Genomic DNA, 23,774 nt, shown 5'->3' with positions numbered 1-23,774 from the left:
AGAAAGTTTGCTTCTCATCTTGATGTCGTCCTTGCATAGTGCAGTCTACACATTTTTGTATGAGTCTTTGGATGGTATATTTACTCCTAATTGTGAAATATAGAGGTTAGTAGGGGAAGGCTTAGATGAGAGAGAGAGAGAGAGAGAGATTCATGGGATTGAAACTGAGAAATCCACACCAGAAATTTGAAGGGAGACGTTGAAGGGAGCCAAAGTAAAAGAAGACATTTGAGTGGTGGGGGTGTGGATAGAGAGTACACATGAAATGGAGAGGGAAGGAACAGAGGAAATGGACACTAAAGACAACATAAGAAAAGATGCATCAAGATCTGTGGTAAGAAAGAAAACATTATGTAAAAGGGAGAAAGGAAAATGAAGGTATAACTGAGGCAAAAGATATGGAAAAACAGTTTAAAATAGTAAGCAGAAGACTGACAATGTGTTACAATTAAAAGCAGCACATAATTGTACTGTGGATTTAAATTACACAGGGCCTAGCTTGGGGCAGATGTAGCTTTCTGGGTGCAACTGTACAAGGACATTTTTTTTTTAAATCCTGTCTATTAAGCTTAGTCCTCCAGTTAATAGATGCCTCTTTCTTTGCAGTGATGGAGCAGTCTTCAACTCATATAAGTACCACTGACAGAGGTTCAGTTTTGCCACATTTTCAGTAGGCATTTAAGTGGTAAACATAGTGTGTTGGATGAAATGTTGATGTTGTAGTCAGGGCAGTAGTAACTCTATCTGAGATTTGATGGATGCTGCAGTGTTCAGAAAATCTTCAAGAAATAGGTCATTTGTCATTATAATTCTGAATAAGTCAAGTTTTCATGTGGCATATAATCTACTGAATAAAACTTCACAAGTTGAGTCTATTCCCTCCAGTGCCAAGAAATACCCAAAATAAAAGACCAGACCTTGCTGTGACTTCGCTTGGAGTCTTTCAGGAGTCCAGGCTGCAACATTGGGCTCCGAATGACTTTTGGTTTTAACCTTGCTCTTATTATCCTCTTCTCATTTATTGTACACTGTCAATAGCATTAGAAAGTGAAAGAGAAATATTAAATTACAGTATCACAAAAAAGGACCATCTGTGTTTTTCTGCAAACGCCCACACTGGAGACTTCTGTAGTGATTTCTGAGTAGGATACATAGCACAGCCCATATCGGTCTGGTGGCCCAGTGAAAGCATTCTGCACTGCCATGCAGAAAACCCTGGTGATTCAATTCCCAGTCTTTCAGGTTAATGGGTTTATAGTCTTGTGGAGACAGCATGCTTAGCCTGACAGTACTGATATACATTCAGCATATAGGTGGGGAGGGGAAAAGGTGCTGCATTGTAGGGCTTCAAAGGTGAAGGTGCTGAGGCACTTTCAAGTGGCTTATGTGCATGTGGATTTGGGTGAAGTTTAAATGAAACTATTTCAATTAGCAAGTTGCATTGTGTATTTCATGGGGAACATGGTTTGTTAAAAAACCACCCAAAACTTTAATAGGTAATTTGCACCTATTGAAAACGGAAAACTAGTTTCATTTCTGTCCAAGGATATTTGAGTTTCAGGAGTTCAAGACCAGCCAGTTTGAGTTCCAAGTTTCATTTAATTTTTTTTTTTTTTTTTGTGGAAAACCGGATGTGTGGCCTTGCTGGCATGCATTCTGTTTCACTTCTCACTCCACCTTGCCAGAGGCTCGTGCAATTCTGTAATAATAGCCAGGGTTTTTTGCTCAGCAGCTGCTAGGAACATCTGCCAGATAATTACTGAGCTGAATCAGTGTTCACCTGTCTTAACCTACAGTGTGTGGATGAATTCCTGATCAAGGCATAAAAGATTGATTGCAGTTCCATTTTTCCATGCTTGTTAATAATCACTGCTATAGACACCAATGAAGAGCAGATGCTTTCCGGGGGAGGTGTAGATGGTACGTTGGTGGAAGGGGTAAAAATAAATAAATAAATAGCAGGCACACTTTTAACTGCATATGTATGCATCTCACATTCAGCATGAGACACTGACATTTGTTAACGCCATTGTAAAAAGATGCTGCATCGTATGCTTCACATTCTAGATCTTCTCCAGCACCTGCTGATGATCAGACCCCCTTTTATGTGTGAGTATTGGTGATTCAAAAGCTCATTATGGCTCTATGTTGCAACTTGTCTGTGAATCATTTCATGCTTTTATAATATCCAAAATGCCAGGGATGTATCCAGATATAGGTACAATAAATATATATGTGGCTTTTAAGCATGCAGATTGGAGCATAATTCCTCAGACTATATATGAAAAACACTTCTTTGAAAATTGATTTATTTTTATTTTATGTCAATTGTTTTATCTATGTAGAATGTAGCTAAATAGCTTATGTGTAACGGAACAGTCATTGGAATTGATACATAGGTGGATGTACTGATATCTGGATTAATCTCAGTGTCATATTTTCTGTGGCACTAATGTTTTATTTTCTCCACTTGTAACAAAAAGATTTGGTGTAGTTTTAAAGTAAACTGTATGTTGACTCCAGTAACTAGTTCTGAACAAGTTACGTACTTCATTACTCAGTTTGTTTCCTCTCATAGTGTTAAAAGGTTTTTGTGTGGCTGTTTGACCAAGCATGCAATGAATGTTTCTTTTGTACTGCATGCAGTGTTGTGTTCACAAAATATTTTCATTTCTTTACCATTTGGTGTTTCCATTGTCATTGCTTTGTTTGCAAATGGATGGTCAAGTGTGTTTCTTTGCATTTGGTCAGAAAAGAAATTGTAACATTTTCATTTTAAAACCAAATGGTTATCAAGGAGAGGAAGCTATTAAACTTTTACATTTTACCTTTTTCAGATCAGAAATACAATACAGCATGCTTATTTTACTATTATTCTGTCATTTACCTTTTTTTTCTCTGACTTCTATATCCTCCCTATCTTCCCACACCACCTCACAGCAGTTTGTTTCACTTCTTCTGCCTCCTCTTCCTGACCACATTTTGGAGTAAGTTTTAAAACAGATATCAGTTTCTCCTATGGATGAGCTTTCTAAGTGTTGGAGTAGAACAATGTTGTCTTTATTTCTGTCTCTCCGCACTAAGAACCCAGTACCTGGGAACCCTCACTGTTCTGGATCCTGGCCACTGAAGACTTGATCATGCAAGGTGCTGAGGCACTAAGTGCCCCCAGCTCTCACTGAAGATGGTGTTCAAAATCTTGCAGAGATTAGCCCATAATCTGCACTGAAGAGAGCAGCACTAATAAAAAAAAGTCTTTTAAAAGTGATATACTTTGGTAGGGCATTTTACTACAGTATAGGCTCTCAGGTAGGGCCTCACATCCTATAAGTGGTTATTTTGCGTGCTGTAGCTCAGGGGGTCAGCAACCCCTGGCATAGATGCCAAGAGTGGTAGGTGAGCTGATTCTCATCTGCACATGGGCAGGAACTCAGGCCCATCCCTCCTCCCCCAAGCAGCCAGAAGCTTGTTCAAAACCATGCTGCCTGTGGCTTAACAAAAGACCAGCTAATTATGCTATTTAATGTCCATTAGTGATGTACAGGAATCCTAGCAATCCACTCGCAATGGCAAAACAGGAAGTTTGGCAGGGTGTGTGTGTTTAAACAGAGAATCTTTTAGTTTTTTACATTTTGTGGGAAAAAAATGCAGACCTGTAATGCAGATCTACATTTAGCTGAGCCTCTGTGCCTATCTCTTTGCATTTGCAGCAGCGGGTGATTCAGTTAGTACAAAGAGCCAGGTGACTCAGGTAAACACTGTTCTACCAGTATCAAGAAAAAGTTGCATTCAGTTAACACCTGTATATATTGTAGCTAGGTAAATTAAAGTTCAGCTTTTCATTTTTATCATGGAAAATGCAGATTTTTTTAAAATCATAGTTCTGGATTTTTATCACAGAAAACTAAGTTCCCTAGTAATGTCATACTATTGAGGAAATCCAAGTAGAAATGTGTGGCATTCGGATTTTCTGTGTTCCTGACCTGAAAAGTGCTCAGTAATTGGCCCTAATTTTCAAATGGGGCATTTTCAGCACAAAAGGCTACAGGTCTTAGGAAGAATAAACAAACAAGATGGAGGGTAGGAGAACGTAGAATTTCAGCCAAAGGGGAGCAGTTGTTTGGAAACGACTGAGTAGAAGAGGCATTATTTCTCCCTCCTCAGTGGAAGCCCCTTTTGCATTTTTGAGACACTAATTGTGTGGTGGGGAGAGGTGCATGCCTTGTAGAGGAAGCTTTTCTTTGTCTCAGATTTACTGTCCAAAGCTGTAGGTAGACAACTTTGTTTTCTGTTAAGTTCCTGTACGTGCTCTTCTCTTTGCCCCTTTACGATGGGCAGCTGAAAACCAAAGGGAGCAGAAGATAAGGAGTTCCTTTGTGAAGCCGTGAAAATGAATTGAGCTTCAATGCAAATACCACAGCCCTGTGAAGATAAAGCTGCGTGTTGCAGGATTTCCTTTTTCATAAATATTGGATTTCTATACATTTGCTAGGCTTTGTCTCTATACCCTTTCTGAGGGGGAATAAATTGACTTGCCTTTTTCCCCACAAACAGATGATTGGCAAGGTAGACTTCAATTCAAAACTAGTATGTCCTGTCTAGGAAGGAAACAACATCTAGACTTGGATCAGCAACCAAAATAGCAAGAAGATCCTTTTTTTTTTTCCAATTGGGTAAAAACAAACAAACAAACAAAAAAAAAACCAACAACAAAAACAATAATTCAAGAGTCACAATGCATGTGAATACAAGACAGTCTTTCATAACATCAAACCATACTTTTAGTAGCCCCGCTTTTAAGAACAGTGCGCACACAATGATTTGTAAGGCGATACATGTTTACTGCATGATCTTCACAAACTTTTTACATATTCTGTTTCCTCACACTTTATGTATGTGTTTGTACCACTGTCTTCCTGACTTTCAATCCCTAGTCTTCTCTCTCTCTGGAGTACACTAGAGGCAGTTATCCCGTGTTTTGAGATCACATCATTTGGTATTTAGATATGAGTTGTTCATATTTGGGCTTTTAGACATTCACGGTTTAACAAAAATAATCCAAATAATCAGGAGGGTTTTGTTGTTTTTTTTTAAACTTTGCAATCATATTGTTAGGAACCGCAAAGAAGTCCTTAAAGAGCCACAGGTTCCATACCCTTGATTTAGATGAAAATATTTTTTGTTTTCTGGAACTTTTAAGGCATTTTGGGAAAAAAGGTGGTAAACCTGATATCTCTCCCCCTCCTCCCCCCCACCACACAAAACAGTAAGAACAAGGACTTATTTTAGTTTCTTGTCATATTCTTTGGAATTGTTCTCAAATACCCAGCTGCAGAGAGTGTTCAATCAGCATTATTCTCTTGTCCACTGGCTGTATTGGAATTATCCACTCTTTTAATGGCTGAAAATGCTGATGGGTTGTTTGGCGTTTTTTCATCATGAAGACTCCATTGCAGTTAGCAACAAGAAACCAATATCTTTTTCCTGCATCACCTTCCCCTCTGCTGTTTTGCAGATGATGTGCTTTTCAGGATCTTTGCTGTCTGTATGCATCACCATCACAGTGGTTGTTCCATCTACCTGCTGTTTCATAGGAACTGTGAGGAACAAAAATCAAATTCTGAATGTTGATGGAAATCATAAAAGATCCTGTAAAACTTATGCAAACATGGCCTGTGAGGAGGGGCTGTGGGATTTGGGCTTATTTAATTTGCAGAAGAGAAGACTGAGGGGCAATTTGATAGCAGCTTTCAACTTCCTGAAGGGGGACCTCTAAAGAGGATGAAAAGAGGCTGTTCTGAGTAGTGAGGAATGGCAGAACAAGGAGCAATGGTCTGAGGTTACAGAGGAAGAGGTGTTTGTTGGATATTGGGAGAAACTATTTCACCAGGAGGGTGATGAAGCACTGGAATGCGTTAACTAGTGAGGTGGTGGAATCTCTGTCCCTAGATGTTTTTAAGTCCTGTCTTGAGAAAGTTCTGGCTAGGATAATTTAGTTAGGGTTGATCCTTTTTTGGGCAGAGGGCTGGACTCAATGACCTTCTGAAATCCCTTTGAGCTCTAGGATTCTATGATTCTAAGCAAACTTCTGGAAGTATTTGTTGCTAGATTTGAACAGTGCAGCTTTCATTATTGGAAATGGAAAATGGTGTTGTGAGAACCAGATAGTTTGAAGAAGTGGACAGGAATTAACATGGCTACAGATACATTGTAATATGGCAGCTTAATTATGGGCACCATTTGCATAGTAATACAGGTTGAACCTCTCTCATCCAGCACCCTCAGGACCTGACTGGTGCTGTCAATATTTTCTAGCACATTACCAACACTTCCATAGCTTACTGGGCTCTTAGAAGAATGTAGGGGTAGATTACAGCCAAATAACAGCACAAAACACAGAGGGTCAGGACTGGTGTCTGTAAAGCAAACTTTATGGGATCATGGGAAACTTGGCCATACTCATAATAAGTGGCTGTCTAGCTAACTAAAATCGCGCTGGGTTATGGAGTTTGCCAGTCGAGAGAGTTCTGGATTAGAGAGGTTCAGCCTCTATCGCATCCTTCCTTGTACCTGGACTATCAGTTTCATATCCATTGATACATGAGATGGTCTCAAAAAGCCTTTCTCTAGGCTACCTGAGGCATGACCCATGACTTTTTCTGTTTTGCTTTTGTGTGTTTTCTGTTTTATTGCAGGATTTCATATGTGCCAGTAGAACATTTGGAAGAGTACAGAGCTAGTTTGGGACAACCAGAGGAAACAATGCCGCTCAGTCTCTTTTCTGCACATACTGTAAGGTGAATCAATCTGTTCTCTTATTAGCATACTGTAAGTATGCTTTGCTTTAACTCTGTCCAGTAGTGGACATCAGTATTGCAGACTTCAGCTCATAGGCTGGTCTGCAAGGAGATGTCCGGCTGGCAGCTACATGCTAATGAGCAGTCTTGCAATTGCAAATGGCTGCTCATTAGCATATTCCAGCAGCTGATTAGCATAGCCATGTGAGATCTCACTGCTAGCAGTAAATAGGCTGGGTAGGTGTGCCCCTGGTGACAAAAAGGGTCATAAGGAGGTGGCGACAGGGGGGGTTTTGACATCAGAGGCACGTCTACACAGCCTGTTTACTGCCAGCAGCCTGTTTACTGCCAGCGGCACCCTCTGCCAGCAGCGAGATCTTGCGTGGCTATGCTAATGAGCCATGGGCATATGCTAAGGAGCAGCCATTTGCAGTTGTGAGACTGCTCATTAACATGAAGCTGACGGCAGGATGTCTGCTTGTAGACCCAGCCATAGAGAGGTAGTTTTTATGGGAAAGAAAAATAACAAGATTTTTCTTTATCTTTATGATAAAGTGCTGGCAGGTAGATTTTTGTTCATAACTAGCATTTTCCCCTAACTCTTTTGCAAGGCTGATATGTGTGCATCTGTAAAGAGGGAGAGTACAGACAAGTTTGTTCTAATTAAATTCATCTCTTTCAAGCTTTTTGAAGGCCTGTCACTGAATAGGAAGATGATGTGCGTATATAAACACTGGTTGGGAATACACTTTATTCCTTAAAACAACAAAATATTTCAGTGTTATCAGATTTGTGAGATAAGAATATTGTATGAAATCAAGCAGTTATAGGGGAAGGTGACAGGTTTTAGTTCAGAAGAAAATCAAATATTATGTCTTGTAAGCTGTAGTCTTCCAGAATTTGAAAATGGCATTTCTTTTCCATCTAGAATGTACATTGCAACAATTGGCTGTGAATTTTCAGTTATAGAACAAACTCTTCTCAGCATTCTCTTGGGCCTCTGCAACTCATTTGGAATTATTGGCTGGGATTTTCAGAAGTGACTAATATTACATACTTCTGTTTCAAGTAGAGACACTTTAAAGAAACCTGATTTTTCAGAGAAAGAGACAGAGATGCTGCAGGGCCCCTTCAGTGCATGTCAAGCTGGACCCCAAAATTACTACTCGCTTTTGAAAATCAAAACTGTTATGTTTTTCTGTTTTGAAAACTAAACTTGAGTTTGCTTAAATGTTGGTTCTTCCTCGAGTGTCCCCATGGGTGCTCCACGATAGGTGTCGGGCTCGCCCGGCGCCGCAGATCGGATCTTTCCAGCAGTTTCTGCCAGACTGTGCATGCGCCAGTGCACGCCACTCCCCTGCGCGCTCCCGGCCACGTGCGCGATCCGGCCCCGCCAGTTCCTTCTTAACCGCCATCGGCTGCAGACGGAATCTGCTCAGGCTGCGTCCAGAGTCAGTGTATTTAGAGTTTTTCAGAGTTTTAGAGTTTTCTTTCAGAGTTCTTAGTTAAATTGTTTGTTTCTTTATTGCACAAAAAAAAACAAAACTATATAGATATAGATATAAGGAGAAAGTCTTAGTAACAAGAAGGAGGAGCGGAGGCAACCCGGGGACGTGAAGGCCAGTAGGCCTCCTGCTGTGGCAGGCTGGAGTCCGTGAGAGGGGAACAGGCACAGAGAAGGTGCTAAGTACCCTATTAGCAGCTCAAAGACTCACCGCAATGTCCTCTTCAGGATTCAAGAAGTGTGAGTCGTGCTGCGAAGCTATGCCGGCCTCTGATGGGCACAGTCAATGTATTAGGTGTCTGGGGGAATCACACGTCACCCAGAAATGCTCCTTCTGTGCAAAGCTCATGGCCAGAGCCAGAAAGGATAGAGAAATGCATCTGAAAATGCTGCTGTTTGATAAGGCCCTCCAGCCAGATGTGCCAGAGAGGCCTCAACCAGAGGGACCCACAGGTCTCCATAAAAGGAGGGCTGTGTCCCTCACCCCCTCGGTGCAGAAACGGAGGAACCTCTCTCCAGCCCGATCCCTGCTGGCGGTCACAGCGAGCGGGATGGGCGTAGCACACAGCCCCCAGCCGCAGTCACAAGCAAGCAGCAGCGCACATGGCAGAGGCTGAGCCTCCGATTACTAAACAGCCAGCCCGCGCATTCAGAGCGGCGGCCAGGCAAGCGCCGGAACCGGCGGCACCGCCACAAGCAGCACAGACCCCCATGGCGCCAACAGGCACGTAGCCTGCAGGCACCGGAGGAGACCACCCGCGCGGCACCGCAGATGAGCGTGCCGAGCGCGGCGCCGGCAGCGGGGCTGAGATCCCTGGCACGGGGAGGGGAAAGGCAGCAGCGAAAACCTGGCACCGCAGCCCTTCTCTGGACAGGGCTGCAGGGCTGCTCTCAACAAGTCCTCCCCTTATGCTGCTTACACCAACCAGGAGACATGGGTCTCCCGCAGCCTACCCAGAGCCTCCTTCCCCGTTCCTCCAACCAGCATCACCATGGCTCGGGCCACCCTCGCCTTTTCTGGGATTTGACCCTCTGGAATACTACCACAAACCAGTTTCACCATTGTCTCAATCATCCAGGCGATCTCGCTCCCCCAGACATCGGGGGTATGCACCTCAAGAGTGGTCCAGGTCTCCATCCCAGGAACCATGCCTGTGCTGCCACGGTCGTCCTTATCACGCCGGGCATAGACACCATAGGCATACACCCAGGGGCAGGTCCCCCTCGACCGCCCAGTACCCCCGCGGGCACTCACGGACGGGGACGGAAACACAGCTGTCTCAAGGGGAGCTGATTTTGGAACCCCGAGATTTTCCCTCGCAAGCCTCTAGTGAGAGGGTGTACCTCTGGCAGCAGGACCCTGAGAGTTCAAGGGAGGTCTACCCTAGTGGTTCCTCCTTGTCCTCCCCCGACAAGGCTACGGCCCCCGGGGATGTTGCCCCCCCGGACGACCTCAAACAGTTTCAGGAGTTGTTTAAAAGGGTGGCTTTCACGCAAGGCATCCAAACAGCAGAGGTGCAGGAGAAGCACCACAAGCTCCTCAAAAACCTGAGGCCTCTGGCCTCGTCCAAAATCGCTATCCCGCTCGACGAAGCAATCATGGAGTCTGCTACCACCATATGGCAGACCCCGGCTTCCTCTCCACCTATAAACAAGAGGGCGGATAAGAAATACTTCGTCCTGGCGAAGGGCATGGAGTTCCTGTTTAGTCACCCACAACCAAATTCTCTGGTGGTAGAATTGTCTCAGCAGAGATCGAAGACTTCCCAGTACAAAGCCGGGGGAACGGATAGAGATGCCAAGAAGCTAGAGCTATTTGGCAGAAAGGTATACTCCTCCTCCACCCTGCTGTTGAGAGCGGCTAATTATGCAGCACATCTAGCGAACCACAATTTCGACAATTACTCCAGGTTTACTTCTCTCATGGATTTGCTTCCAGAAGGTAAGAAGCCGGTGCTGAAGGCCATCGTGCAAGAGGGCTATGCAGCTTCCAGGACGGGAGTCCAGATCGCCCTGGACGTAGCGGACACGGCGGCACGCTCAACGGCTACGGCAGTGGTCATGCGCAGGGAATCCTGGCTCAAGACATCGGGTATCCCGAGGGATCTGCAGGCAAAAATTGTCGACCTCCCTTTCGACACGCAGAAGTTGTTTGCAGAGTCAACTGATTCGGTCCTTCATTCCAGTAAAGACTCAAAAGCCACACTCAGAACCCTGGGTATTTATACCCCTCCATACAGAAAGAAAAAGTATTACCCTCAACAATGGCGATACCTGTACCAACCTCAGCGTGCTCAGTACCAACGGGGCTACGACCAAGGGCGGCATCAACAGCAACAACACTATAGAACTCCTAGGCAACGTTCCCAACAAGGCCATGCATCCTCGGGGCAGGCCCAAAGGCAACAGGTTTGACAGACAGGTCGAGGGCTGCACTGTTACTACCATCGCGCATTGTCATCCACAATTAATGTTCCATCATCGCCTCCGACCGTTCCACTCACAATGGCAAAAGATCACCACAGACAAGTGGGTACTGGAGATCATAGCCACGGGTTACGTGATCCCCTTTCAGTCGCTCCCACCGCCAAGACCTCCACCCAGGCCTCATCTCAGGGATGCCTCCCACGAGGCGAAACTCAAGCACGAGGTGGAACCCCTGATGCTTATAGGGGCGGTCGAAAGAGTGCCGGAGCGACTTCAGGGGAAAGGGTTTTATTCACGATACTTCCTCACAGAGAAGAAAACAGGAGGCTGGTGGCCCATCTTAGATCTTCGAGGCCTCAACCGGTACTTGCGCAAACAACGCTTTCGGATGATCACAGTCGCCTCTATACTCACGGCACTGGACGATGGAGATTGGTTTGCAGCCCTCGTCTTACAAGATGTGTATTTTCATATAACGATCCACCCGGCTCACAGACATTTTCTCCGGTTTATGGTCGGCAAAGAACATTTCCAATACAAGGTTCTGCTGTTCGGCCTCTCCTCGGCCCCCAGATTCTTTACCAAGACCCTGGCAGTGGTGTCAGCCTACCTGCACAGACAGGGGGTATTTATATTCCCATATCTGGACGACTGCCTACTGAAAGGGGCCTTGAAGGCGGAGGTACTACGCATGATACGCGTAACAGCAAACACATTTTCTTTGCTGGGCCTGGTCATCAACCTTGCGAAGTCAAAGGTCGACCCCACACAGGACATAGCATTCATAGGGGCACGCATAAACTCTATCACAGCAAGGGTTTATCTACCCAACGCTCGCTTTCACGCCATCGGTTCCCTGGTACAAGTCATTACATACAGCCCCGCGGTGCTGGTTTTAACGTGCTTGCAGCTGTTTGGCCTCATGGCAGCAGCAACGTTCGTGGTACAGAACGCCAGGTTGCATATGCGCAACCTACAACATTGGCTGGCGAGCGTTTACAAGCCGGCATCCCATACCGTCCGCAGGGTGGTGTCGCCCACGACAGAGGTGCGCAGATCTCTGCAATGGTGGGTAAACCCCAAGAACATGCTAACAGGGGTACCCTTCCACCAACCACAGATCTCTATTTTTCTCACCACCGACGCCTCCCAAATAGGGTGGGGAGCACATATTGGAGAAAAGGTGATGCAAGGACTGTGGTCCCCTATGGAACAGTCACTGCCTATAAATATACTGGAGCTCAGAGCGGTGTTCAACGCCTGCAAACACTTTCAAGACCACATACAAGGCAAGGTAGTCAGGATCAATACAGACAATATCTCCACCATGTTTTATATAAATCAACAAGGCGGAGCTCGATCCCGTGCCTTATGTGCGGAAGCAGTCCGGCTGTGGAACTGGTGCATCGCCAACAATATAACGTTGAAAGCCTCGTACTTACCAGGCACTCACAACGTGAAGGCAGACCAGCTGAGCAGGCACTTTGCACTCACACACGAGTGGCAGATCCGCTCCGATCTGCTACAACCGATTTTTCATGCATGGGGGTTTCCCCAGATAGACCTGTTTGCCACTCAGCACAACAAGAAGTGCCCCCAGTACTGCTCCAGGGCAGGACTGGGGCGGGGGTCCCTGGGGGACGTGTTCGTGATTTCGTGGAAGGGCCCACTGTTTTACGCGTTCCCCCCCCACGGTGCTCATCCACAAGGTCCTGCAGAAAGCCAGGAGGGAGAGAGCCCGCATGATCCTAGTGATCCCCACATGGGATCGACAGCAATGGTTCCCCTTGCTTCTCCGCATGTCGGATCGTCCACCGCTTCCCCTTCCGGTCGCGCCGGACCTGCTCACACAGGCCAGGGGTCCATAGTGTATCCACACCCCCAAGGCCTGCGCCTACAAGCATGGTTAATCCATGGCTCAGCTCCCTAGAAAGTACATGTACGGAGGGAGTACAACAAGTCCTGGAAAGTAGCCGAAGGCTCTCCACCAGGAAGACCTACAAACAGAAATGGACTCGATTCACTGCATGGTGTTCCACCAAGCAGTTAGCTCCCCTTGAAGTGCCTATACCTGTCATACTAGAATACTTACTGGACCTCAAGAGAGGTGGGCTCTCTCTCTCATCATTGAAGGTCCATCTTGCCGCTATATCGGCTTTTCGGCATGAAGAGGAAGGGCCCACGGTGTTTGCCCATGCTGTTGTTACCAGGTTCCTGAAGGGGCTGGTAAACCTGTACCCCCCTCGGAAACCGCTTCCACCATCGTTGGAGCTTGGACCTGGTGCTCAGCGTGCTAACGGGACCACCCTTTGAACCCTTAGCCACGGTTTCCCTCCGTCTCCTTACGATAAAGACAACCTTCCTTCTTGCAATCACGTCAGCTCGCAGGGTCAGTGAGCTCGCAGTAGTTATGGCACCGCCGCTCTGCATGGTATTCTCAAAGGAGGTGGTAACCTTACGGCTGCATCCAGCCTTTGTTCTGAAAGTTTCTTCGGAGTTCCATCTTAACGAACCTATAGTTTTACCCTTGTTTTACCTGAAGCCTCATAGCTCCAACAAGGAGGCACGCCTGCCCCTCCTGGACGTGAGGAGGGCATTGGCCTTCTACATAGACAGAACTAAGTCCTTCCAGAAAACGGGCAGACTCTTAGTCTCTCTCGCTCCCAGATCAAAAGGAGAGGGGGTCTCTTCACAGAGAATCTCGAAGCACATTGTGTCCTGCATAAAGATGTGCTACGAACTTCGAAAGACTCCTTTACTGGCCCAGCTTAGGGCTCATTCCACCCGGGCGGTGGCGGCATCAACAGCCTTTTTCAAGGGCATCGCACTAAAAGACATTTGCAGAGCGGTGACCTGGTCATCCTATGACACCTTCGCCAAGCATTATGCCCTACACCGGGTATTTCAAGAGGATACCCGCCTCTCGACAGCGGTCCTTTCGGGGGCAAGCTGCACATAACCTGATTACCCATCTCCTTTCTTGGGTTACTGCTGGGTAGTCACCTATCGTGGAGCAACCGTGGGGACACTCGAGGAAGAAAGAGAAGTTACTCACCGTAGTAACGATAGTTCTTCGAGATGTGTCCCCGTGGGTGCTCCACCACCCACCCATCCTCCCTGCTTCGGATCTCTGTTTGGTGTTTTTCAGGAGCATCCGAGGTGGTTGGTCAAGGAACTGGTGGGGACCGGATCGCGCATGTAGCCGGGAGCGCGCAGGGGAGCGGCGCACGCTGGCGCATGCGCGGTCCGGCAGAAACTGCTGGAAAGAGCCGATCTGTGGCGCTGGGGCAAGCCCGACACCTATCGTGGAGCACCCACAGGGACACATCTCGAAGAACTATCGTTACCATGGTGAGTAACTTCTCTTTTCACGCCCATTCACAGATGAAGGACATTCTGTTCTGTTTGTGTTATTTGGTGAAAACTTAATTGCAGAGGATGAAAGGGAAATTCCTAAACACAGCAGGTATTATTTCAGAAGTTTACTGTGAAGGTGGTGATATCAGATGGTTTGCAGCTGTACCATGAGAGTTTTAAATCTTTCTAACAATATGAAGGGAACCTCAGAAGTGTGCTAGATACTAAAGTATGGTTTTATTCACCATTTTCATGAGTAAAAGCAAAGGTACATCCAAGAACTGTAGAAGTCCTAATTCTAGCAGTTCAATATGTTAGGTGATGTCATGCAATGAACACCTGTGATTTTATTAGGATTTTAAAAGTGCTTTGTGTGTTCTTGTTTATTATCAGAGAAATTCCAGAACTACCTGAACGTGAAGAGGGTGAGGGAGAAGAAAGCGAACTTCAGAACACATCTTACAGTCAATGGAACCAGCCCAGACGGTGATTAGGGTTCATAGTTGAATGACATGTTCATAAATGCTGATGTACTGAAATTGGAACCCTTTCATAGAGAGACAGAACCTCTCAAATCTGGTACACTCTCATCTGTTAGCATCTGTGATCCTGATGTTTCAGAATATGAGAGTACCAGGCTGGGGCGGGTGCCAGAGGCCCCTACCCCATGGCATCATTATGGGCTAGGAGCTGGAGACCTCCCCACCCTGTGGCAGTGTGGGGATGCTGAGACCCTGAGCCCCCTGCCTGTCCTACAGGGCCAGGGGATGGAGCCAGAGTCCCCTGGCAGCCCCGTGGGGGCTGGGGCCAGGTCCAGAGCTCCAGGGTAGGGAGGCTGAAGGCTGGGGCCCCAGCAGCCCCAGGAGTGCAGGGGCTCCTGGGGGCAGAAGACCTGGACCTCTCTTGGTCTGGCAAGTTCTCTTTTTCTGGACCTGTCAGTTTCTGACCATGCCAGACCAGGGAGGTGCAACCTGTACTGTAAAAAAAACTAAGCAGTCAAACTATTATAGTATTATGTGTACACTGCACAAATAGAGCATATTTATTTTTACTGCAGTTAGTCTAAATCTCTGTGATCCAACTTGCGTGCTGAGTACCTGGGTCGATTAGTTTTAAATTTAATTTGAACTGATCAGCCTAAGCCTGGGGACTACAAAATTAAATCCCCGCTTAAATTAATGGGATGGTATCCAAGCTCTTGGATGCCCTCTGTCAGCCAGTCATAAGAATGTGTTATTCTGCCTGTAGCTAAAAGGGTTAGCTAGAAATGGAAATCAGAAGCAATAGACGAAGGTTAAAACTCGATTTTTGGCCATTCCCAACCCACTATCTCAGAAAGGTGTGAAAACATCCAAGGAAGAATTTTGCCATAGAATTGGATGAGGCAGTGATGTAGATGCAATGCATTCCTTTTGGTTTTTGTCATTGTAGGGTTGAGCTTTGGAGAGAACCTAGCAAGTCGCTGGGAATCAGCATTGTTGGTGGACGAGGGATGGGGAGTCGGCTGAGCAATGGTGAAGTGATGAGGGGAATCTTTATCAAACACATTCTGGAAGATAGCCCTGCTGGCAAAAATGGAACCTTAAAAACTGGAGATAGAATAGTGGAGGTACTATTTCAATTTATAATCTGCTTTAATTTTTCTCATGTATATAAATCAACCTTGCAAGTGTCTGCTTGTGAACATAACAAAATTATGGCCATCCTGGTAAAGGGCTATCAAATATATTTTGTGCTTACAAAACACAAGGCCTATGTGACATATTTTTATTTAAATATTTCTGGATATAAAACCCCCACAAAGGAATGTAGGTAGAAGTATGTTTACTGCACTTATCTAATGTCTCCATTACTGGTAGCCCTTTTACCATGTGCTATATCAGAGATAACTGTAGCTTTAGAACCATAATCCTACCATGTATGTCCTTTACATATAAAAAGCCTGAGGCTTACACACAGCCTGAAATGTACACAGTCTTTAGAATAACACAGGGATGTGCATGATCCAGAAAACTAGCCCCCCCACCCCGCCACCGCTCCCCTCCCCTCCCATTTTGATCAGCTCATTCAGGAGAAAGATCATTGTGTTTTGTGGAGCCACATAGTGTGGTTACAGAGATGGCCTAAGAGATGAGAACTCCTGCAGATATGTGTCCTGCTTATCTGCATATTAGTGCCTGTCCAGGTCCTGTTTTTCCTTTTTGCCTATGCTCCATGTTTGGTTGGGAGTACATGAAACTCTGCTTCACTGCTGATAGGCAAATTGGGTGTTGATTAGCTCCAAATTTATGGGCTTCATATAGCAAATATTTTGCTACTGCAGCTAGGTTAAGGGGAGACTTCTTGCTTCTGATCACTGGTCCACTTTTTGCCATCTCTTCAGAGATGATGCCCTCACCTTCCCCCTTGTTCATCTTTGGGGCAAAGTTGGCAACCAAGATTAAATTGTATTTTTCCTAAAACTGTTCTTCAGCTGGCTGTCAGTCATTTCATAACTTGGCACATATCTTAGATTTTCAGGGAATGAACTGTACACCTTCTGTTGGCCAACAGATATGAAGATGGAATTTGGACTGCAGAGGATCCATTTATAACATACTGCATAAATACTTACATAATAAAAAGATATAGGTTTATCGAGGCACTCAGATAATCCCCTTTCTAAGCACTAGTGCACAGCTCTGTTAGGCATTGGGTTTATATGCTAGCACAGATCATATATTCAGAAATGCTTAGAGTTGGCCTAAATATTTTGGTCTCTCTCTGAGTTATGAAGGCATTGGTCTAATATCAAGAAACAGAGCTGCTTTCACATTGCAGAATGGCTAAAATTTCATTCATGGCCACTTGAAGTGGGTCACTGGGTTTTAATGAGCCTCAGGGACTAACCCAGAAAATGAAACTCACAGAAGTGGATATGAGGGAATACTCACGTTAACTAGATAACAGTATAGTGCGTTCTCTTGTGATCATGTGTGGATGGATGTGTATGTGTAGTTTTGCTTTCTCATTCAGTAACGTAACATGGCTTTGCTCTCTAGTTAGTAACTGCTACTACTTCAGTCGTTGGAAGTGATCAAGTTGTAATCTTTTTCCTAATGTATTTATAATCTACTCTTTTAAATTCTTTTCTCTCATGTCTCAGATAAGCCATGAAATTAAAGCATCAGAAATAATTCTCAATATAAGGCTTCTTATGCAACTGTTACTAACAAATAACCCTTTTATCTTGACTTGTATCTAATACTATCACCATTTTGAACATGCTTTTCTAATACTAACCACACCATGACACACATTTTCCTTGGATACAAAGAGAAATTTTTTTAAATAAATACATCAGTACATGGTGTAAAAGAAGGTTCTTAGTCATTGTTTGTAAATACTCTGTTTAGGAAGGCAGACTTTTTTTAACTCTAAGTGAAAACTTGTTTCTGTGAGGGGTTATAACAAGGAAAACATGTCTAACATTATTACAAATATTTTGCACTTACGTAATGCTCCACCACCATCAGAGATCTTCATGAGCTTTGCAACTCAACAGACTTGCCAGCTTCCTCGGCAAGGTGGAGTGGGGGCCAGCCCCTTGATCCCAGAAAGGGCGGGGCTGAGACACCCTGACCATACGCCTCCACCGTCAGCATTTTCTGGAGAGTGCTATGAAGGGCTCTGTCTGCCTCCGTAGTAGTGGTGGTGGCGGCAGCTAGAGCCACAGGGCCCCTTTGAATTGTCAGGCCCAAGGGCAGTTGCCCTATTGGCCCCTCTCAGTTGGCTGGCCTGTGTGCAAGTATCATATAATAAACCTCACATTGGCTCAGTGGTTCTCAGCCATGAATCTCTTGATGCAATTGTTGACACACTCTATTGTTGCTTTCATGCTATTACATTTTCCATAACCGTGGCGCTCAGGGCAAAATATTCATTTGGAACTTGAACCAACCTGATAAATAGCCTGTTTTAAAATCCTAAAATATTGGAAGCTGAAGTTATATGTCTGGGATTTCAAAAGAGCCTAAGGGAAGTAGGCACCACAATTCCCCACAATTAAATGTGGGTGTTTGTGTGCATTTGCACTTGTCTGATGTCGGAACGTTAGGGGTGCAGCTTTCACTTTTGGAAGCAGAACGCAAATGGGCAACATTGAAAATGCAAATGAAGTGTGGATTTACCTATCTCATGCCTCATTTGCATATTCTCACGTGATTGCGCTTCTGGAGGAGGCTCTTTCAGGAGCAAAATATCTGTGTAGATGTGGTTCCTTCAGAAACAACTTTTGAAAGAACTCTTCTTCTAGAAACAAATTCAGAAGAAGGGTTTTTTTGAAAACAGGCTTTGTTTCTGAGGGAACCCTGTCTACACAGATGTTTTTGCTTCCAGAAAATCCCCTTTGGGAAGCATGATCGTGCGAGACTATGCAAACGAGACATGAGATATATAAATCTGTGCTTCATTTGCATTTTTGGTCTTGCTTATTTGCATTCTGCTTCCAAAAGCAGAATGCAGTGTAGATTTAGCCTAGGTTAGTAGGCGCTAAGGAGCTTTTAGTATGCTTCAACAGGATCTGAGTGGGTCAGTTAGTGTTCAGCATGTTGGCTCATTTTAAAATTCTCATCCCTCTAGTGCGTATTGCTGTGCCATGTAGATAAGCTCTTGGATGCCTTTTGAAAAATCCAGTCTATATCTTGCTGGTATCGGAGGACCTGATTCAACATATGTTGAAGTCAACAGGTGCCATTCTCCTGAGTGCACGGGCCTTTGGCTTAGGCTATAATTGAGGATCCAAATGAAAATCTAGTAGTTGCTTCATTATACTTTAAACTTTGTGTAATGCTAAGCTGAGGCCTTCCAATTTTCAGGTGGATGGAATTGACCTCAGAGATGCAAGCCACGAACAAGCTGTGGAAGCCATTCGGAAGGCAGGCAACCCTGTAATCTTTATGGTACAGAGCATTATAAACAGACCAAGGGTAAGCATCTAAAATATGAAGAAGACAAAAATAGTGATAGTTTAAATAAATATCCAAGTGGGTGTTGTTTGCAAGGGGGAGGATATTTAATCCAGCAGGTTCCATCTCAATCAGAACATTATTGGAACAGTGGTTTGATTTACATATAATTTCCCTTCAGAGTGAAACAGATTTGTGATTAGAATTTACCCGGAGTACACTCACTTGAAAGTACTTTCAAAAGCCACCAGTGTGGTTTTGTTTGTTGAGGGGAAGGGAAAGGAGCCTAATTAAAAACAAGTCTTAGAGATTGATATTGGGTTCAGGTGCATGGAAAAATACATGGCAACAATTGTGGGTTTTACTGAAGGGACCTAAAGGTACACAGAGAGAACCTTTCCCTCGTTAAGCTGCATGGACCATTCAAACACAAACTAATAACCCCTAAAATAGTAACTTGCATCATCTGAAACTAACTTCCTCATTGTAGATTCTGTGTAATCTGCATGTTTATTTACTAGTTGTCTCATAACTTTTGTTTCCCAGCCAGAATCTCGCAATAGCTCTTCATCAACCTCTGCTCTCAGTGGGCAGAAACCTACTAACCCATTTTACCACCAGTCATCTCAGGTAAAGTTGCATGGAATAGCTTTACTGAATGTTGGTTATTGTTACTCAGGCAGCTAAAATGAGGATTGTGCTTTCTGTGGTATGGGTAAGATTGATCTGCAATGAATATTTAGGGTCAGAATGCTGCATTTACTTTATCACAAGTGACTTTTTGTGTTTGTGAGTGTTCCTTTGGGAATTTTTAAAATTACAGTTCTCCTTGTTTGGTTTCTCCACCACCTAACTAGCTTAACCATATTCTAAGATTGTTTGTTTATTAAAATATCCATATGTTTGTGCAGTGCCTTGCTTTACAGGCATTCCTTTCATTGTACGCATGCTTTATGATACAGGTTTCAAAAGAACACTTTTTACTATCTTAATCATTTGAAACTCACATTTATATATATGGTGAGAACTTGTAAGGGAATTTCCAGTCACCATTCATGTGTACTCATCCAGACAGCCAGCTGCATGCAGACAATAACCATCTTTAATATGGCATGACAGCACATTTACTAAAAATTACTGCTTCAGAAAGGTCAGATTTTCCTCTGTTTATTCTTCAACGTACTGTACGTGGAGAGGCCCTGAGATTAGTGTGTGGCCCAGATGATATGAATGGGCTATGTTTTCTGCTGGAAACAAATTCAGTAGTTCTCCGTTCAAGCACTTACGTATCACTTCTCTGATACGTAATGACTCTGCTCTATTTCTAAATAAGAGGTGCACATCTCAGTTGGTAGATCTTGGGCCACATTGCATTGCTTCATCCGTATCTATTTTTGTTTTAATTCTTTGTTCAAGTAGTTAAATACTTTGACTTGTGGTTCCTTCAGTTGTATTATCTACAAGTGTGCTTTACCACACAATGATATTGTCAGCAACAGGGTCTATTTAAAAATTATATGAAATGAAAGGTATTTCCCTGAATAGTGCCCTGACTTACCTCTTGCACAGCCTCAATAACTTCAACCAGTGGCATGGGGTAAAAGTCAGGGCAGCCACTGTCTTGGAGTTTGATATATCATTATTTCAGCAATATTTGAGGCATAAATGTGAGTAGTTGGGGATTTATTTTCTACATTAAGACAAGTTGGATCTCCCTGGCCTAGCACCCTCAGGACCAGAGCCGTCCCAAAGGAAGGAGTTTGCTGGACTAGGGGAGGACAGGCCACTTTGGGCTACCCCACACCAACCATCAGAGCCTCTTGCCTCTGGTAGCTCTTCACCCTAGGCCTGGAGCAGCTCTGTGCCCTAGCCTAGGGGGCTCCCCACCCCAGTACCCAGGGTTGTTGGTGGCTCCACCACCAGACTCTGGCCACCAGCGCTCCCTCTTCCAGGGGTGGTCGCTCTGCACCCCCCGGTCACTGAGGAATCTTGCCCAGGCCGTCGGCAGGTCTGCTCCCATTCAGCAGGGCTGCCTTTCTTTAAGACTGGTTGAGTTCCCAGCCATTGGCAGCCTCTGTGACTGGGGTTCTTTGGACCAGCAACATTCATCCTGCAGGACAGGAGATGTTACCCACCCAGAGTGTCCTGGACCAGGGTGTTTAAACTGTAGTAGCGCTTGATTTTTTTGGTGCACAAAATCTATACTACTCTCTGTCAAGGTAGTTTAAACTCTTAAGCAGGTGGCAAATATGATGGTTAACTAGGAACATTGATTTTGCAAATAATATTTACAAGACAATATGCGATCTGAATTGCATATGCAAATAGAAGTTATTTTCATGGGGAAGGAGCGGGTGGCAGCACCATATGTGCTGGAGTTGCTTCTGCACTCCCTGTTTGGGTGGCAGTGGTGTGAGCGCTTACTAGTTGAACTGCTTCTCTGCTCACTGTCAGACAACAGCAGGAAAAGGCAGGACCCTTCCCACCTTGAATGTTTGCTGCCCCGAGCCACCCCAGACAGCAGGCTATGGGGAGAATGCAGGAGCCTTTCCCCATCTTGGGTGGCTGCAGCAGGGACTCCTTCAGCCACTTGTTAAAATAAGGGAGTGCCTCTGGGAGGTGGAGAAGGGGAGCCCCTTGGAGGAGTGGAAGGGGTGGGGAGCTCCTGTACCCTCTCTCACCCAGATCCCACACCCCTTCCCATCCCTGCCACCCATCCCTGAGCCAATTCCTGCACCCTCCCTCTCACTCAGACCCCACAGTCCCAGCCTGCTCCTTCGTTCCCCTCCAGCCTGGACACCCTGGTCCTGACACCCCCAACCCACTACCCAGCAGCCCCCTCCCACACATAGACTCCCTCATTTATGGCCCCACCCCAGAGTGTAGGGAAGCCCACAAAATCTACTAGCTGGACCCCCTGGCATGTGGGGCTGATACCTGAAGGGATTCGAGGGGACGTTTTTTTTCTGTTTCTCAGAGGGTCAGTGGCCCCCTGCCCAAAAAAAGTTTCCTCTCCCCTGCTATATACAATAGTGGCAATAAAATAAACTTGAACCTCTTTAATCTGGCAACCTTGGGATATAGGCAATGCTCGATTATGGAATTTTCCAGACAATGGGTATTCCCCATAATGAAGGGCAAACAAAGTCTGTTACTAAAGCTTTTGTACGTGAGCACCATTATCGAGTGCTGTGCAAGTATCATAAGACACAGCCTTAATGCCCATACTCAAACTGTATTTTCTTTTATAATCTGATGTAGGTAATTAAGCAGAAAACCACTAACTGTACAGTACAATTGTTACCAGATTTGCCCATCACTCGGGGGTATGCTCATTTATTCAGGTTATGAGGGGAGGGGAGTAATTCTATCAGTGTGCTGCTTGTGTTATTAGTGTTCCAAAGGAGCTTTACTTCTGCCATTTCCCTCCCAGTGCAGCTATTCTGCTTGCACGCGCGTGCGCGCGCACACACACACACACACACACACAAGCACTTACAAGCTGACCCCTTACATGTCTCTGTACTCAGTGGGCTGGGTTGCACAGAATTGCCAAGCTGTGGCCCTTATGTGCCCTTGGGACTCAATGGCTGGGTTAAACAGCACCTTTAGCAGCTACCCTCATACGCCATCCCGGTTCAAACCCCTTCCCAAACCCCACTTTCACAGCACAAGCATACTACTAGTAACCCACTCAATGGGAAAACTCCACAGGATTTTTGGGCACTACAGGGATCTTTAGCACAGGTACAAGAAATATTGTTGCAGAGCGAATGGGGAAGCCAAAACACATACCCTGAGGAAGAGTGAGCCAGAGAGGAAGAGAGAAGCAGCCAGTTTAACAATGAAAGTTATTTATTTCAGGGTAGTAAATGTGTAGTTAACAGTTACAATATTAAATCTAAATTAAAACCGACTACAGTGGTTAGGGCTAGCAAACCATATAACTGATTACATAAGGTAGTGTCAGGAGACTGTGCCTAGAGACAGAGAGAACTCACCACTCCCTGGAGCTTTCACTGATCAGGGTTCCCAGATGGTGACTGTAGCTGGCGGTCCAGAGGACAGGAGACAAGCAGAACCCCCAGCACAGTCAGGCAGAGATGGTGAAGTCTCAGTGGAGCGGATGTAGAGTTTACATCCAGGCATCAAAACAGTTTCCTGAGCAAGTGTCAGGACAATAGTTCAAAAACACTGGATTTGATTATGGGTAAACAGAGGCGAGACAATAGATGCCTGACTATGGGTGATGTCCCTTGCAAGAGCTCACAATGCAACTAGGCAGTTTCAGTATTTTGAATATCAGTAGGATCCATTACTAGAATTGGTTTGATAATGACTCATTTGTGTTTGACCAGGCCTGGGTTCATTCATATGTGGAGCAGATATTTTCCATCAACCAGTGCTTTTCTGCTTTCAGTATCCCATAGATCAGTGTGGTTCCTGTTTGGAAAAGCTGTTCTCCATTCAGTACGCTAATGGAGATTTCTTTCTGTTCTGTCTTCAATGCAGATGAGGCTAGTGATGGATGGCAGACCAAGGAGCAATGGTCTGAACTTACAGAAGGAGAGGGGTAGTTTGGATATTAGGAAAAACTTTCACCAGGTGAAGCACTGGAATGTGTTACTTAGAGAAGTGCTGGAATCTCCATGCCTAGACATTTTTAAGTCCCGGCTTGGCAAAGTCCTGGCTGGGATGATTTAGTTAGGATTAATTCTGCTTCACGCACAGGGCTGGACTAGA

The 23,774-nt window shown here is 45.1% G+C and overlaps 1 protein-coding gene across 11 annotated transcripts in view; it reads left to right on the top strand.

Moving 5' to 3' along the window:
• Positions 1 to 23,774, top strand: part of MPDZ (multiple PDZ domain crumbs cell polarity complex component) — a 139,353-nt gene that overhangs the window by 79,756 nt on the left and 35,823 nt on the right. For 6 of the 11 annotated variants that reach the window (XM_074994892.1, XM_074994898.1, XM_074994899.1 and 3 more), the window contains 6 exons: positions 2,068 to 2,109; positions 6,696 to 6,797; positions 14,479 to 14,571; positions 15,517 to 15,694; positions 18,942 to 19,052; positions 19,578 to 19,661. In XM_074994892.1, coding sequence (XP_074850993.1) covers positions 2,068 to 2,109; positions 6,696 to 6,797; positions 14,479 to 14,571; positions 15,517 to 15,694; positions 18,942 to 19,052; positions 19,578 to 19,661 — 610 coding nt within the window. The remainder of the gene's footprint in view (positions 1 to 2,067; positions 2,110 to 6,695; positions 6,798 to 14,478; positions 14,572 to 15,516; positions 15,695 to 18,941; positions 19,053 to 19,577; positions 19,662 to 23,774) is intronic. The other 5 variants (XM_074994895.1, XM_074994897.1, XM_074994900.1 and 2 more) reach the window with 5 other exon arrangements.

Source organism: Carettochelys insculpta, chromosome 5 (genome assembly GCF_033958435.1).
Source record: "Carettochelys insculpta isolate YL-2023 chromosome 5, ASM3395843v1, whole genome shotgun sequence".
NCBI classification, from domain to species: Eukaryota; Metazoa; Chordata; order Testudines; family Carettochelyidae; genus Carettochelys; species Carettochelys insculpta.
The sequence above is the reverse complement of the archived record's forward strand: the minus strand, read 5'-3'. Positions and strand labels throughout refer to the sequence as shown.